Consider the following 15,381-nt stretch of genomic DNA (forward strand, 5'->3'; position numbering starts at 1 on the left):
GGATGCTGCTCTGTCATGTGCAAGGAACGTCGATATTTCTGCGCATTATGACTGGAATTGGGACCAGCAAGTACATGGAATATCCCTCAAGAAATAAGTAAAGAAGTTTTGTGCAGTGAAGTTAATATAAAACCACTGAGGAAATGCAATCGGTTCTTGTGTTTTACAGTTAAATGATAGTCATATATTTTTATTAGCCACTCTCTTATTCATCCTCTATTTTTTAAAAGATACGGAGAGCATGACGTCATATTACAACTGTTGCAGTGTTCGTAGAAATGTTGTGTGTACAAAGTCTAGCATGATCCACGGTTTAAGAGATAATGGTCCGCGGCGTCCACCAAAAGGAAACAAACCCCTGATCTATATTGTGAGTGTCAGTGTGATGTAGTATCAACAGTTGTGTGTTTGAGTTATGTTGAACTGGCAAGGTTAATGGAGCAAGACTCACACCATATTCCATACACCGAGAAAAGCACACATACTATAACACACACTAAGAGGTAATGTGGAAATGAAATATCTGTGTCAAGATATAAAAAACTTGGATTACATGGATTTGCAGAAATCTGACAAAAGATGTGAAAATGTGCAAACGTTTCTGCAGTATGCATACTGTGTAGAGAAAACAAACTGCACGTATGGTACACTTGGTAAAGGTTCCAAAATTTCGGTGAACAAAAAAAAGAACAATATTTTCTTAGTGTGAAGAACATTCTAAAAATCTGATTAAAGAATTATAAAGAACGTTTTTGCAATGGAATTGTTCCATAACTGTTAAAGGTTCTTCATTGGACCCTGCATAGATGCAACTAAAGAACCTTTATTTACCTTTAGTTTTAATAGTGTTTAATAGTGTAAAGATGATCTGCTGCACATGCTAAAATGTGTAGTATACAGACTAGTGTTGGGCCGATAGACGATGCCATATCAATGGCTGATAGACATCACGATGTTGAGCCGGCATCGTGACCCCAGCATCTTTTTTATTTAAAAAATAATAATAATTAAAAATTGTTAGCTTGGCATTGAAAATGGTCAACATGTGACCGAAACGTTTACCTTGTTTTTATTCAGTAAATTGCTCATATTGGTTTCATCTCGCTTGTGACTTTTTGATGTTTGAGTGTGTGGACTTTTTTCAAGCTCTGCATTGTAACTTCCCATTTTTTCTGAACTTTCTCTAACAAGATATTTCTGCACAAAATCTAATTTAAAATGTAACAAAATAAAAATACGCAGATGCAACTAACCAGTGGCTTAACTTTGCTTTGAAAAGTGGTGGGGACTCCGCGCAACTATTTTGCTAGTTTTTTATTTAATAACCTAATTTACTTGGGGACTGGGTTAGAGTTGAACAAACTTAATTTTTGCTTTTAAAAATACATCGATGTACCAGGGGCGGCGCCAGAAAATTTTGAACGCAGGTGCTGAGGGGGTGCTAGATCATTGACAGAGGGAGCTGGGCAATTCAGGACTCTAGACTCATTCTTCCCACTGGTCGCTCTTTTGCAATTAACTTTCTCAGGTGGATGCACTAGCACGTTGTTTTTTTTTTGTTTTTTTTGCACTACAACATGCTATTAATCAATGCATGCTGATGAACTTTTATCGTAGTTTATAGTTATATGGAAACGAAAGTAGTTAACATTCAACCCGTTCTTTTTCATCAGTAGTATTATTTGTGATTTGAATTTTGTGAATGGGAGTTCCTCTTTTGCCAGGGAACCGGGCTTCGGATGCTTTCACTTCTGATTTCACGATCTTGTCAGGTTTTACAATCAAATATAATTGTCTGTTTAGCTTACATCTATACACCTTTCACCTTTTAAGACAAAAAAAAAGATGGATTCATTATTTTTAATTAAAATGCACAACAACAATAAAACAGTATTCAATGACACACTAGCTTACAAAACGTTATTAACAAAAACGAATAAGATGAGGCATGGCATAGGCCTACACGCTGTATTAGGCTATATAATGACTAATAAATTACAGAACGTTTAGCAAACACTGAGGAATCAAAAAAAAAGAAAACCATCAATATTCGTGTCAATATCGACCCTGGCAAAAAGTGGTGGGGACATGTCCCACCCGTCCCACCCGCAAATTACGCCTATGCAACTAACTGAATTAAATGCACAATGTGACAGCAATATAGCATACTGTGTGATGTGTTTATGTTGATGTGATGTTACAGAATACAGATTTTTTTTTTTTTATAGTATGCAGTATATAATGCAGTATTCAGTAAGAGCTAATATTTCGATCAGAACGCAGACCGTTTCTCTGTGTCTCACACTCTAGGCACTTGACATCATTCTTGACATCATTTTTCACTGGACATCCACCTCAGGGATGTGTAAAAATCACAATCCAACTGTTTGTCCACCAACAGCTGAGATCTCACAAGGCCACAGACCGTCCAAAACGCTCTGAGACCTCAGCGAAACTGACACGTTTTCAGGAACATGATGACACTAGGGTCAACAATCTTTATGACATGTGCCTTTTATAATTTATCATAGCAATCACTGCACCACATTGACTTCTATGATAAATGGTGGTGATAAATGTCACAGTCGGCATGAAATGAAAATTCTATCTATTTTGTAAATGCATGCAACAGATCTGATTGTTAATTATTCATTCATGCATATGTTTCGTTTTTAACATCATTTTTCCAGAGTATAATTCTTGACTTAAATCTTGTGATGCTTTATTTCTTTACTAATTGTTTATTAATTATGGACCCTGACTTCAACTTTAATTGGAATAAACAAAAAAATCTAATCATATAATATTCCTCTCTTTCTCTGTTTTTGTTTACGTGTCAGTATTTACCCTTCTGTGTGCCAATGGTTGAACTCATGGCCAGGGTTACAGACTGGTTACGCCTGAAGCTGCACAATTTTCAATTAAGCTCATACAAACATAAGCATCTTGCATTAGCTGTAGCCTACTGTAAGGTCACATTACATTAGGCCTTAGGAATCAAACGGTTTGCATTTTAACTTAACAAAATTATGTCAAAATACACTAATATGAAAAAAGCTCAAGGGTTGCATATGGAGAGTGAGTGTTGAACTGCTTATTAAACATTAACACTATTTTAATCAAATCAAAAAAGCAACAGTGTCATCAAACGCGTGCCAACTTCAATTTTCCAGACCCCTGTGTAATCTCAAGGGGTCACTGACAGCCTTGACAAATGCTTCATCAGACGTCCCACCAAAGATTAAACAGCCAAACCTCAAGGACAGTCCTCCTCAGAGTGATCTTTAGACTCCAGTATCTTTTTGTGTCACTACGTGTGTGTCAGCAACTGGCTTCTGTTAATTAGCGCTACACTGACATTCTACCACCGCCGGCCACATATCTCTGCCCGATCGTGTAGTTACGCGAGCACGCTGATAAATGCTAAGCTGACAGGTTTTATGAGCCTTGGTGAGCAGACGGGAGCGGAGTCATCACCCCGGCCTCTACCGATCTTGTTGTCTTCAGCTGTAACCTGAGTCACGTGTACTTCTAGACTCCCTCTGCTCTCGTGTGAAGCCAAAATCTGCATGCACGCGACCATACATCATCGCATGCACATTCATTGGTGGAAGGTAAGGTAAGTAAGTAAGTAGGCAGCCAGCGGGCTCAGAGCAGCAGTGCTCCCATAATGCACTCCAGCACCCATTCCATCATACAAACTGCAATGAGAATGGGTGGCAGAAGCAGGTGCAGACATTACACTCACGTTCTGCCAAAGTTCACGCTTACGGCATCGATATGAGGTGGTGTAGCATGGCGATGACAGGCGGAGGGAACGCTACAAACAATGGAGCCTGTGGCAGGTGCATCTGAATACATAAAGCAATCGGGTTTGCTTTGATGCAGCATCAGTCATAAACAGCATTTGCTTCTAAATCGATCGAGCAGGATGTTCCCCAGAGGACCGATGGGCTACTTAACCAATCATCTCAGTCATGAACCCCCCTCATCTACCCTGCCAGACATCAGCATCTTCCTCAAACTTAATCTGTGAACGACCAGCTCTAGCTGACTGGTTAACACAATGAGTCAGTGATATGTGTGAAGGTGTGTATCCTTCCCCATACGGAAAAAAGGTCTGTTACCTTGCGTCTACGGTCTCTCGATCGGTTCCTCTTCTTGATCTTCTCCTCCTCCTTCTCTCGCTGCTCTTGAGCTGCGAGCTCCTGAAGGTCCTTGTTCTTGCGGAGCTGCTTAGCGGCTTGCGCCATGGTGCCGCTGCAGCAAGCAGTTCTGCGCCTGTAACGGAGGCTGTCGCTGTCCCTGCGGCGGCCAGTGCGGGAGAGGCGGTGGCGCTGTGCGCGCCTGCGAGGAGTGAGCGCCCTGCACGGCTCTAGGCGGCAAGTTCCCTCAGCAGCGCGCCACAAAAGAGATGATGCTGCTGCCTGCCTGCCTGCTTGCTCCTCATCCAAGCAAGATCCTTCCCATCCCCCCTCCCTTCTCTCTCTCTTTCAACGCACCAGGCAGTCACGCAGTCCAAGCCTCAGCAGTGTAGGGATACTGCAGCAGCTCGATTTTTCTCCCTCCGTCTCTCTTTCTCACTCACAGTCTCCCATTTTTCTCAGAGATACTGCCAACTGTTTACCGCACGTCTGTTGTATTATTGTCGTCTTCTTTGTGCAGATCTGCAGGATGTAGTTGAAAACAATCAGCACACAAATTTATTATTTCTTTCCACACAGACTGGTTTTGCAGTGAAAAAACATCTTTTGTTTGATCAATTACTGCATATTTGCCTCTCATACAGCCTTCTGTGGTTGGTTTCTAGTTTACTTTAGTGTGATGCATTCAGTTGGGTTCATTTTCTGGTTCTAATCGAAGGCAGGTTCCCATTTGATTGCTAAGAGTGAAAGGGTTTAGAGCCATAACAGCTTACCTCATAAAAACTGCATGCACAATCTCGCTCTCTCTCACCAGACTGTGGATTCTTCCCAGAGCTCTCATGCCTTTCCTCTCTTGTATTTTGTAATTTATACAGTAATGACAAATTATTTTGTAACTAGTGAACATGTGGAATACAGTGTGGTATTTATTTTTGCTGTTTTTTTTACAGTACTGTGCAAAATGTGAGATTGTGGAGTAACAGTTATGTAAAAAGGAGCCAGTGCATTACAATTCAGAGCCCATCTGAAGTGAAATGCAGGCACAACCGTTTGCCTCTGAGAATGATGTCTGAGTCATGTGACAGATCAGTCATATTTATTTATGCTTGTCATGACACTAGGCTATACATTATCCTTCAGCTGATTGATTTTTCTTCCTCTAATCAAAATGATCTGCTGATTTCCTTTGGGAAAGGGGGAAAACTTTGTAATTAGTGACAGTCTATGATTTGTTTACATCATATACTGTAATTGGTAAAAACCTATCATATGGTGTATACATGACATACAGTATTTGGTGGAAATTTGGCAATCAGGTTGGTTTTGAATGCTTTAAGATGTTTTGGGGTTGCACTAACATATAAATCAACACAGAACGCATAAATACATAGTATGATCAAAGATATCTCATTTTTTGCAGTGCTTTAAAAAGCAGAATTGGACCCATCAGTGTTGATTTTCCTGCTATTTCAGAGTGATTAGTCACATGGAAAGAAAAACTAAAGTATGCTCAATCAGCTTGTAACACTCCAAAGAGAAAGGAAAACTTGAAATCGCATCATATGACCCCTTTAATACTTTGCATTTTGTGAGTGAAGAGCAATCTTGGTTTGCCAACGGCAGATGTCGCCATCTAGTGGACTCTATACAGCACAACACGAATTCCATACTACGTTCAGTCAGTCAATCGATCGATAAGGACATAATGGGGACATGTCACAAAACTGATAAAACAGAGACTTTTTTCCTGATACTGCATGTACTATGATGTATCTGAAAACAAATTTATTTAGCAAACAAATTAAGTATCCTGTGCTAACCTATTCTATAACCTACAGAATGATTTTGTGGGGATTTAATCTGTAAAGATAGTTTCATATAGAAGAGTTTCAAGTTAACTATACCTGTCATCAAGAAGTGTATACATGTAGCAATAGAGCCCTTCCCTGGTTGCTGGATAGAGTGTCATTATAGCAAACCTAATGTCAACTCCCCTACTAATTCAACCACTTTCTGATTTGTATTAATCAAATGAACATATTCTTTCAGGTGAGTTTACTATCTAAAATCAAGTCATGAGAACCATAAGAAATTTGCTCAAAATAGCACATATAATTTTTATTTCATCCTTGGTGGCTAAAATCCCTGAGGGAAAAAAAATCAATTCAGTGTTACAGGTTGTTCAGTGTATGACCACTGTGGCGTAATCCGTTCCTGATTCAAACTTCACTGCAGGACCAGAGTTTTCACCAGCACCTGAATGATTCACTGTGGCATATAATAGCTCATCCTCTACGGTCTGTGAAAAACATGTTGAAATTAAACATTACAAATTAGTATTTCACAAAATCATGTTCATAAAAACATTCATAATTCATTCTCACGTTTTAATTATCATTTCAAAAGTAATTAAAAAATAAATAAAATATGTACCTCTGTTTTCTCTTCCTGCACTTCAATAGTACCAGAATTTGCATCTCGGTTGTCTAAAAAAGAGAATTTGTCATGAATTTTATGTTTTCTTTAAATAAAAAAAAATCACACCTCAACGTCATACCAATCATGACCTCAGAAATGTTCATTTACTAAAAAAACCCACAGTGAGGTGCAATGCAAGTTTGTACCGGTATACAGAGGTTATAAGCATTTCTGCTGATAAAAATATCCACTCACTCACCATTGTCCATTACTTGAGTTCTGTAAGAAAACAAAACTTAACATTTAGAGAATCGTAGGTTTATACCAAATATTTTAGCTGAATAATATGCACTGACCTTGATGGATGAAACTTTTGTCTATACCCTTAAACATAGTGTCTGTGATTTTTGGCAATAATGTAAGCATTTATTTGTGTTCCTTTCTTGTGAAAAATATTTCCTTGAAAAACTGCTAGATATTTTATTTTAAAAAACTGACTTTAAAGTTATGTCCCTCAGTCTGAACTCAACCCTGTCACACTAACCATTCTGCGCCCATAATAATTTATACTCCACTCATATGTGACACTGTAATTTACCAGAAATTACATCATTCATTATTCTCTTTAATAGTGGTGCAGAAAATGGTAGTATCATACTTTTTATTCATATTTTTGAGGCATATTATATCAGGGATGGTACTGTCAAGCTTAACAGCTCAACCCCGTCATAAAATTAAGATAGAAAATGATTATTTTTCAACATTTTATTTTAATCCATAAGTATACATTGTACATATTTTATTGCTGCCATATATATTCTACTCTCCTACATTACATGAGAAGCAGTGGCCATTTTGAGAGAAAAACCACAACCCCATCACATTCAACACCGTCATAAATATGTATTCCTCATTGTTACGGGGTTGTAAACTTGTGACAGGGTTATTTACATAATTTATTAATAATTTTAATGAAAAACAATAGTCATGGTTTCAGTAAATATATACTTACCAAAAGCATGACAACTCATCATTTGGTTATAAATAGAATTTTTGATGTAATATGTCCCCTTAAACTTTGACATACATCAGAAATTGCACATTTGCAGCAGAAAGACAATGTTGGGCATGCAGATGTGTTGACCCAGAAAGAAGGGGACAATATGACAGACAAAACCGAAAATTAAAATGGAAGGCAATGTATCCCTCCAAATGTGTTACAGTCTTCAACCCTGTCACACCTTGTCACATTAATATTTTTGGAAAAATATAGGGAAGACAATTAAGAATGAAAGCATTTCTTACTGATTACCATTTGACATGTTAAGGACTAAAACAATAAAATTGTGGTTCGAGTTAAACTTCTAAATTCAAAAATATATTTTACAAAAATAAAGAGACCATAAACACACAATTTGTTTCTGAGGGTTAAAGCAAAAGATGATGTAATCGGAATCATCCTTAATAAAAAACAATTTCAGTACGAAAACCAACAATTTACTAAAAATACATAATTCATGAACAAAACATTAACTACATACCTGCATTTGCTAATTTGGTAAAAAGACTCACTGAAAAATAAGCAATGTAAAGGGTGAGCCAACACATATCAGTCAAACAAAAACTCTGTACATAGACAATTCAAATTTAGCACTTACAGAATATACCCAGCTGGATCATAATTTCATGTGCTCAAGTTGATACAGCAACACTGGTTAGGACTATCAGGTCTTCATGCAACATCTAGCATGACAATGTCATTGTTTAAAAAAAAATACACCGGATGCACAGTTGCCATTTTTGCATACAGGTTTCTGTTTTCCTGCCAAACTCTAAGAAAGCAAGTTCTCCGCAAGACTGATTCTCTCTGCATGACTGACAATGACCATCAATTCCAATTATGTAAATTATTCATAACTACATTAAAGAATAATTTAGATAAGACCACATCAGTGGAATCAAGCAGAAGACGAGAAAACATAGAATGCTGTTGAGTTAGGCTATATACTTAGACAGTGAAAATACTACAGTTATGAAACTGTCCAGAATATGCATGGACCATTGAGCAAGCAAATGAAAGGAAACAGATGGCAGATCTTCTCACTTGCAGGCTTGAGGACATATTTCAAACTGCACTTAACCTTTGCACTTAGTCTTTGAGCAAAGTCATTCTGACTCTGAGATTTTAAAATATGTCTATATTAATTCTGTATTCATACACAGTTTTAAAGATCTGAACTGCTGCTTTTAAAGCCAAAACGATATTAAAAATACAAGAACGGATTCAAACTTAATTTGAATCACTGCATCTACAAATAAAACCAACAAATTCTGCGTCATGGTAAATTTGGTTATGTGTGTTTTATTAACATGTAGAGCTGCAGAGGCTTGAGGACATATTTCAAACTGCACTTAACCTTTGCACTTAGTCTTTGAGCAAAGTCATTCTGACTCTGAGATTTAAAAATATGTCTATATTAATTCTGTATTCATACACAGTTTTAAAGATCTGAACTGCTGCTTTTAAAGCTAAAACGATATTAAAAATACAAGAACGGATTCAAACTTAATTTGAATCACTGCATCTACAAATAAAACCAACAAATTCTGCGTCATGGTAAATTTGGTTATGTGTGTTTTATTAACATGTAGAGCTGCAGTTAAAAGCACAATATGTAATTTTCGCCGCTAGAGGGTGCGTATTCAAAATAAACAAATAGACAAAGGCGTAGATTGATGACGCCGTGACTGAGTGTGGAATCATGGGAGCTGTCGTCTTCATCCCCACAGCCGATGCAATCCAACGGGACTCGGGCAGAAATCATGTTCATGGATGAGCTAATGATTTATTAACGTAGTAGAAAGTGAAGTGAAACGAGGCCGCTGAACGAGAGTGACACACGCCTCGAAAGCAGCGGAGCTTTTATTATGCCACAGTCGACCGCTTCCGCTCCTTGCGTATGTGGGGGAAAAAGCAGCGCTGTTTTATCATACTAGATACATTTGAAAGTTCTGTTATAATACTACTCTGTGCGGTCGTCACCGGTCTATTAAAACGCACAACATATTAAAGTGTCTTTGGTGTTTCCATGTTTTCTAGAAAACAAAACCGGAAATCGAGGGGTTATGACGTCATTGGCAGGCGACACAATGACACTATGGACTCGGTCCGTGTAACTAGTTAAAATTACTTATTTCTCTGGATTTAAACATTCTTCGAAACATTTGGGATAGTGTAAGTACACAAGTCAGCAAAATATACAACACTGTTCTATTGGTTTTTGGATATTTTAATAAAAAAATCGTACATATTGTGCCTTTAAAAGTTCAAATTCAATTAGGTAGTTTCTGTGATTCATACAAAGGACCAATCACAGAGAAGAATCTTTGCTAATTCTGAGTGTAATAAAAGTTACAGAAACAATTAAATACATAAAAGATCAAATATTATGATCATATTATGATCAACCAACACTTTCAACAAAATGTGCAGAAATTGTACCTTTACAGGTATGAAAGAGTGTCACTCTTAATAGTACCCTTAATAGGGACGACTTTAAAATAAGGTACAAAGACGTAACACGTCACATTTTTTCTGAGAGTATCTCTAAAAATAAATGTTGATCAATCATGATAAAACAATGAAACTATTTTAACAGAAGCTGTACAAATCAGTAATGTCCATTAATCAGAGGTTCCTGGTGTGACCGTGTTTGTGTCTGGACTTTTGTTGAGATCTAAAGCAGAGAGGGTATCATCAAGTGCGCCAGAAGGCGAGTCCTCTTTGGCTAACAAGTTATTCTTGCGGAGCTGACAGGCTTGCTGGTACGGTGGCCGAATTGGAGGTTGGGTGGGTGGTAAATACTGGTATTCTTTACTAGAATCAAGCTGTTTGAGAATAAAGCAAACCATGCATTAGATCAGACTACTCATTCATAATGATGAGTGAATGTATGTGTGATTTGAAAGAAGCTCATTAACACCTGAAGCGGGTACGTTCTGTCTGAATCAAAGGCACTAAGATCTCCACAAGCAAGGAAAGGAACTATTATTCGGTTTGGCCCCTCTAGCTGGTTGAAGTCGACATCTGGATGGGACAAATTTGCATTCATATTGTGAGGAGGAAGGAAGACTGGGCATATACATAGACTTTTACAATATAAAATGAGAATAAATGGCATATACAGATGAGCACAATCAAATATGAAAGAACTATTTTGATATTGGAGTAATGGAACAAGTTACCATAAGAGTGATCCAGTAAAGGGTTGGACATGTTGGGGACATAACCTTCAGGTGGAGAGTAATTCTGACACACCACAAATGCCTCTGAAGGGCAAAAACACACACTGGTTCATGTTTGGAAAAGTACAATATTCCCAATACAGGTTTGTATTCCCCTCTTCATATGAAATTCTCCTCTCACCTATGCTAGAGTTGCGGCTGCTGCGTGGTTTGGCACAGGTTACAGAGCTGAAGAAGATCTTGAGCTGGGAGTACAGCAGCGTCACATCTTTTCCCCTGAAGATCTACACAGAAGAAAGGCATTGGCGTTCAGGTGAGACTGAAGTAAACATTTCTCACATTTTAAAACATTTGATAGATTTGACAAGGTGATAAAGAGTATGAATGACAATGGGACAGCTTACTTTCGCAACAAAGTTGCCACCTGGTTTGAGAACATGTGTGGTGATATTGAGAGCCTGTCAATATAAAAACATAAAACCTTAAGCAAAACCTTCAACAAGCATTCTAGCAGTTATATGGTAAATCAAAAACAAAATATAATATTTCACAGTCCTCTATACCAATTTTGGTAGCCAAAAACTACTGAAACTAGTATTTAGTTATTAATGCTATTAAAACTACTAAAAGCATTAATAATAATAATAAAAAACACATTAAACAAGTATGTTTCTGTGTGTTTGTACTGTATGCGTTTGGAAGCAAGAGAGAGTGGGAGACACAGAGTATATGTGCTTTCCGTACATAATAAAACATAATTTTGTGGCAAAAACATGGAAATGGTTGATCTTATTGTTTACTATATTTATTTGCTTGGTCAATGTTGTGGGTTTTGGTTCTTTTGCTGTTTTCGGCTGTAAGGACCTTTGAAATAACTGAAATCATTTGGCGAAGTGATATGGACATGTAATGCGGTCAAGACCTGCCTGGAACTACTTTAGCCGTGCATTTCCCTGAAAATAATTACACACCTTAGAACATTCGTCAGCCAATCAGATTCTAGCATTCAACAGCCCCATTGTTCAACATTAATTAACAGATCTGAGCTACCAGGAACTAATGATAAAAAATATATATTTTCATTACTAACATTAACTAACTAAAACAAATAAATAAATAAATTACTGTAACAAATGTACTTCTCAATGTTATTTATTGTGAGTTAATGTATTTACTAACATTAACTAATGGGACCTTAGTGTAAGGTGTTCGCAAAATAAGAGTTATGGAAAATAGGAATTCATACCGCCAAAAGGAGCTGTGCCTGAATGTATTCATCTACATCATGAAGACCTGTAACTATATAGAGAAATGGACACAAAACCTTCAATTCAAGATTTTGCTAAACTAGACTAGAAAGCAACATCATGTTCAATAAAACACTATTATTATTTCTCACCATCAGGGGCGCCATCACACACAACCAAGTCTGCTGACTGTCCTTCAAAATGTCGAATAATCTCCTGCGCTGTAGAAATCTATGAAAAGCAATGACAATAGTCACACAAATAAAAATATGTTTAAGGCAAGACTCCATCTTGTTTTTATCAAGCACTGGTCAGTTTTTAGATTTTGGTCTCTGTTTGGCTTTTAATATCGTCTTGTCTCAGACTAGTAGAAAAGTAAAAATACACATTTTAAGTGTTTATTTTATTGCACTTATTCTATTTGCGTTTGTGGATTTTAATTCATCTTTAATGGATCTTTTTCAATATTAGTTTTATTCCCATGCACAGAGCTAGAAATCTCCACTTCAGTATTACTTACACCAGTTTTATTCTGAAGGTTTTTACAGATGAGCTTGTTCGTATAACATTAATCTAACATCTTATTTCTAAAAGCATTGCGATTTTTATTTTCTGGTTATTGACAGTACTTTCTGATTTTTGGAGTGATAACAAGAGATATCGAACATCCCCGCAGTGAAAAATCTTTGACTCTAATATGTTAAAACGCAACACTTTTGAACCTGGCTTTATCCAACGTTCATATTTTTGTTCTGGAAATGTATGCAAACTAGTGCATATTTAATTGCATAACTTGCCTATTTAAAAAACTTTTATACTTGTAATAATGTTTGCAATTCTTAATCTAATCATATAACTGGGGAAATATGGTGATATCTATTAGTCAAATTGTTTTTACCCTATTCATCTGGAGTGTCTTGCTTTCAAAATGTATAGATTCATGTTATAATAACATATAGATTAAAATGCTATAATGACTTAAATAAAGCAAAAATGTTTAAGTGTAAAAGTCTTGCAAGCTCCACCTTGGTGATGTCTCCTTGAATTTGTGTGACACCTGGCAAAGGGGCCATTGCTTGAAGGTCAACTGCCACAATCTTGACCTCTTCACTCTTGTCTTTTCCACTGAAATCGGACACAAAAAAAAGCTTAAGTGCTAATTACAATAAAAACACTTTACTGAACAGTATCTGTATGTGCGGTTTACACTTTATCATGCAGTACAGATCAAGTGCGTTTTCATTTAACCAACCGGAGTTTGCGGCTCAGAACTTGACTCCAGCTGCCAGGTGCCGCACACAGATCCACAGCACGACTAACACCTGTATGTAGGTAAGACATGAACAACAGTCATTTGAACATAAAAGCCTGTTTTGATGTTGTCTATGTAGGCAGTTCACAAGCTTTCGAGACATATCCTATGATGACTCATCCACAATCCCATGCAGATTGAAGCTCGTACCTTTAAAAAGGTTGAACTCCTCATCCAGCTGCAGGAGTTTGAAGGCACTTCTCGCTCTCCAGCCCTCCTCCTTCGCCAGCCTGTAGTATATATCGCGTTTGTCTTTGGATGAGCGCCCCATTTTTCCTTCACTCGCTTATTCTGTAGACAAACTAATAATGACACAATTGTACATCTAAACCAGCTAAATTAATAATGAATATCTTTCCTATAATAGTATTTACATGTGTTACCTCGCAGTAGAACAGATACGTTGAAAGTGACTTCTTATTATTTACCACTCAATTACTCTTACTTAAAAAGAATCTCATTCTGCGCTTTCTCAACAGCACATTTAGAGTTAGTAAGAAATATTAACGCTAGCGGTTATACACATAACCATAATATCCACTAACCAACATCATTAAAGTGTAATAAATTATAATTTCGTAAAATATACCTGCTTAGACTGCAGCTGGATCAGCGCTACCTGTTTTCGCCGCAACGTGACACTTCTTCTTCTTACTCTGTTGCAGTCAGAGAAACAGGAGACAACACTGACACCCACTGGAGATGAGGTGCTATTACATATGATGCCTTCTTCTTCTTCTTCTTCTTTTGTGTTTAAAGGCGGTTGGCAAACCAGCTTAAGGTGCATTTCCGCCACCTACTGGGATGGAGTGTGAGGCCTCGATGAACGAATATATCAGAATGATATACTACTATATATATTATATACTACTAATTAAAAAAAAATTTAAAAAAAAAAAAATATATATATATATATATAAAAAAATTATTCTAATCAAATCTGTATCTCTCAGATATTTTAGAAGAAAATCATAAACCCTTAGATGTTTCTGTGCATTCTGAAATATATTCATAACTGAAATGTTATTGATTTCCATATCTCTTAGTTTTTCACACATGATGCCTGTACGTGATCGTAGTGTTTGTGTGTGCATTTAATGTGCATAAACACGGACTTTAAGCAGAATTATTATAAGCATATAGCCCGTGAACTTTCCAGTGTAATCACAGTTCCTATAGAAATATTATACTACAGTTATAATTAAGAGTACAAGACCCAGGATTAGAGAAATCACCTTGAAATCACATGCACTTTCGTTCAGCTGCAAATATTGAACATTATACAATTATGCATACTATAACAAGACAGGAAAGTAAGAAAAAAATGAAAATAAGTAGCCTACAAAAACGAATAATTAAAAGTGGCAAAGGTGTAATAAAAAAATCTGAATATGGGTACAATAAGTTTTTTAAAAAATCAAATAAATACTTTCTAAAGCTCACAGACTTTTAAAGGATTTAGCTTTCTGATTCTAAGAGTCTCTACTGTTGTCTCTGGCTTAATTTAGTCAGCATACATTCAAATCATAAAGCCGAGTTTCAATGTGAAATGATTTGGTCAAAAATATAAGTAAATTCAATACATAAAACCATTATTCATCTTCTTCATAATAATCAATGAAGCCAAAAATATATTTTGAGAGAGTGAGAGAGGTCTTGAACTGAATATTTTCATTGATACATTTCTGTATCTCACACCACAATAAAAAACTGAATGTACAATGTGAAAATAAATGCAATTTGGTTTCATGATCATTATTACAGAAAACACAGTTTAATAATGATTTCCTGGATAAGTTTAAAGTGTATACATTTAAAGGAGATTTCTAAGTGGAGCATTATAGGGATACCATCAAAAGTACGAAAGAAACTATATGTACATTTTGTATATATCATGCTGTGTACACATATTGTAAATGTATATATATTTGCCCTCTAGACAGATACCTTATATGCTGTATAAGTACAAAAAAAAAAAAAAAGTGAAACATTTCATTTATTCATTTTTTATTTA

At 36.4% G+C, this 15,381-nt stretch overlaps 2 protein-coding genes and 1 long non-coding RNA gene across 8 annotated transcripts in view; all 3 read right to left on the reverse strand.

Annotated features, from left to right (window-relative positions):
* Positions 1-4,511, reverse strand: part of ank1b (ankyrin 1, erythrocytic b) — an 84,212-nt gene extending 79,701 nt beyond the window's left edge. For all 4 annotated transcript variants that reach the window (XM_016277641.1, XM_016277643.1, XM_016277642.1 and 1 more), the window contains exon 1: positions 4,128-4,511. In XM_016277641.1, the coding sequence (XP_016133127.1) occupies positions 4,128-4,253 (126 nt within the window). In that variant the 5' untranslated portion in view covers positions 4,254-4,511. The remainder of the gene's footprint in view (positions 1-4,127) is intronic.
* A 1,839-nt stretch (positions 4,512-6,350) lies between these two features.
* LOC107589294 (uncharacterized) lies at positions 6,351-6,840 on the reverse strand. Its single transcript, XR_001609661.1, has 3 exons — positions 6,823-6,840; positions 6,579-6,631; positions 6,351-6,444 (listed from the first exon to the last, which is right to left on the reverse strand). It is a non-coding gene; the product is annotated as an uncharacterized lncRNA (long non-coding RNA).
* Positions 6,841-10,161: 3,321 nt separating this feature from the next.
* On the reverse strand, positions 10,162-14,054 carry ftsj1 (FtsJ RNA 2'-O-methyltransferase 1). 3 transcript variants are annotated; one of them, XM_016277687.1, is made up of 11 exons: positions 13,957-14,054; positions 13,518-13,658; positions 13,308-13,377; positions 13,081-13,180; positions 12,208-12,286; positions 12,055-12,107; positions 11,213-11,266; positions 10,990-11,092; positions 10,809-10,892; positions 10,547-10,650; positions 10,162-10,451 (listed from the first exon to the last, which is right to left on the reverse strand). In XM_016277687.1, the coding sequence occupies exons 2-11, from the start codon at positions 13,636-13,638 to the stop codon at positions 10,248-10,250; spliced, it is 972 nt and encodes a 323-aa protein (XP_016133173.1). In that variant the 5' UTR covers positions 13,639-13,658; positions 13,957-14,054; the 3' UTR covers positions 10,162-10,247. The 3 variants fall into 3 exon arrangements, with proteins under 3 accessions (XP_016133173.1, XP_016133176.1, XP_016133175.1); XM_016277690.1 differs by having other exon boundaries at positions 13,518-13,669; positions 13,957-14,052; XM_016277689.1 differs by having other exon boundaries at positions 13,961-14,050.
* Between the last annotated feature and the right edge of the window lie 1,327 nt (positions 14,055-15,381).

Source organism: Sinocyclocheilus grahami, unplaced genomic scaffold (assembly GCF_001515645.1).
Source record: "Sinocyclocheilus grahami isolate Dianchi unplaced genomic scaffold, SAMN03320097.WGS_v1.1 scaffold114.1, whole genome shotgun sequence".
Lineage (NCBI taxonomy): Eukaryota > Metazoa > Chordata > Actinopteri > Cypriniformes > Cyprinidae > Sinocyclocheilus > Sinocyclocheilus grahami.

Bases quoted from the DNA above. Each gene is read 5' to 3' on its own strand.
- ftsj1 (XM_016277687.1), bottom strand. From the start codon at position 13,638: ATGGGGCGCTCATCCAAAGACAAACGCGATATATACTACAGGCTGGCG. The intron at 13,181-13,307 runs GTTGGTTAAATG...GTCCGATTTCAG, and splicing joins GTTCTGAGCCGCAAACTCCG to TGGAAAAGACAAGAGTGAAG. The intron at 12,287-13,080 runs GTGGAGCTTGCA...TGCTTTTCATAG, and splicing joins TTCAAGGAGACATCACCAAG to ATTTCTACAGCGCAGGAGAT.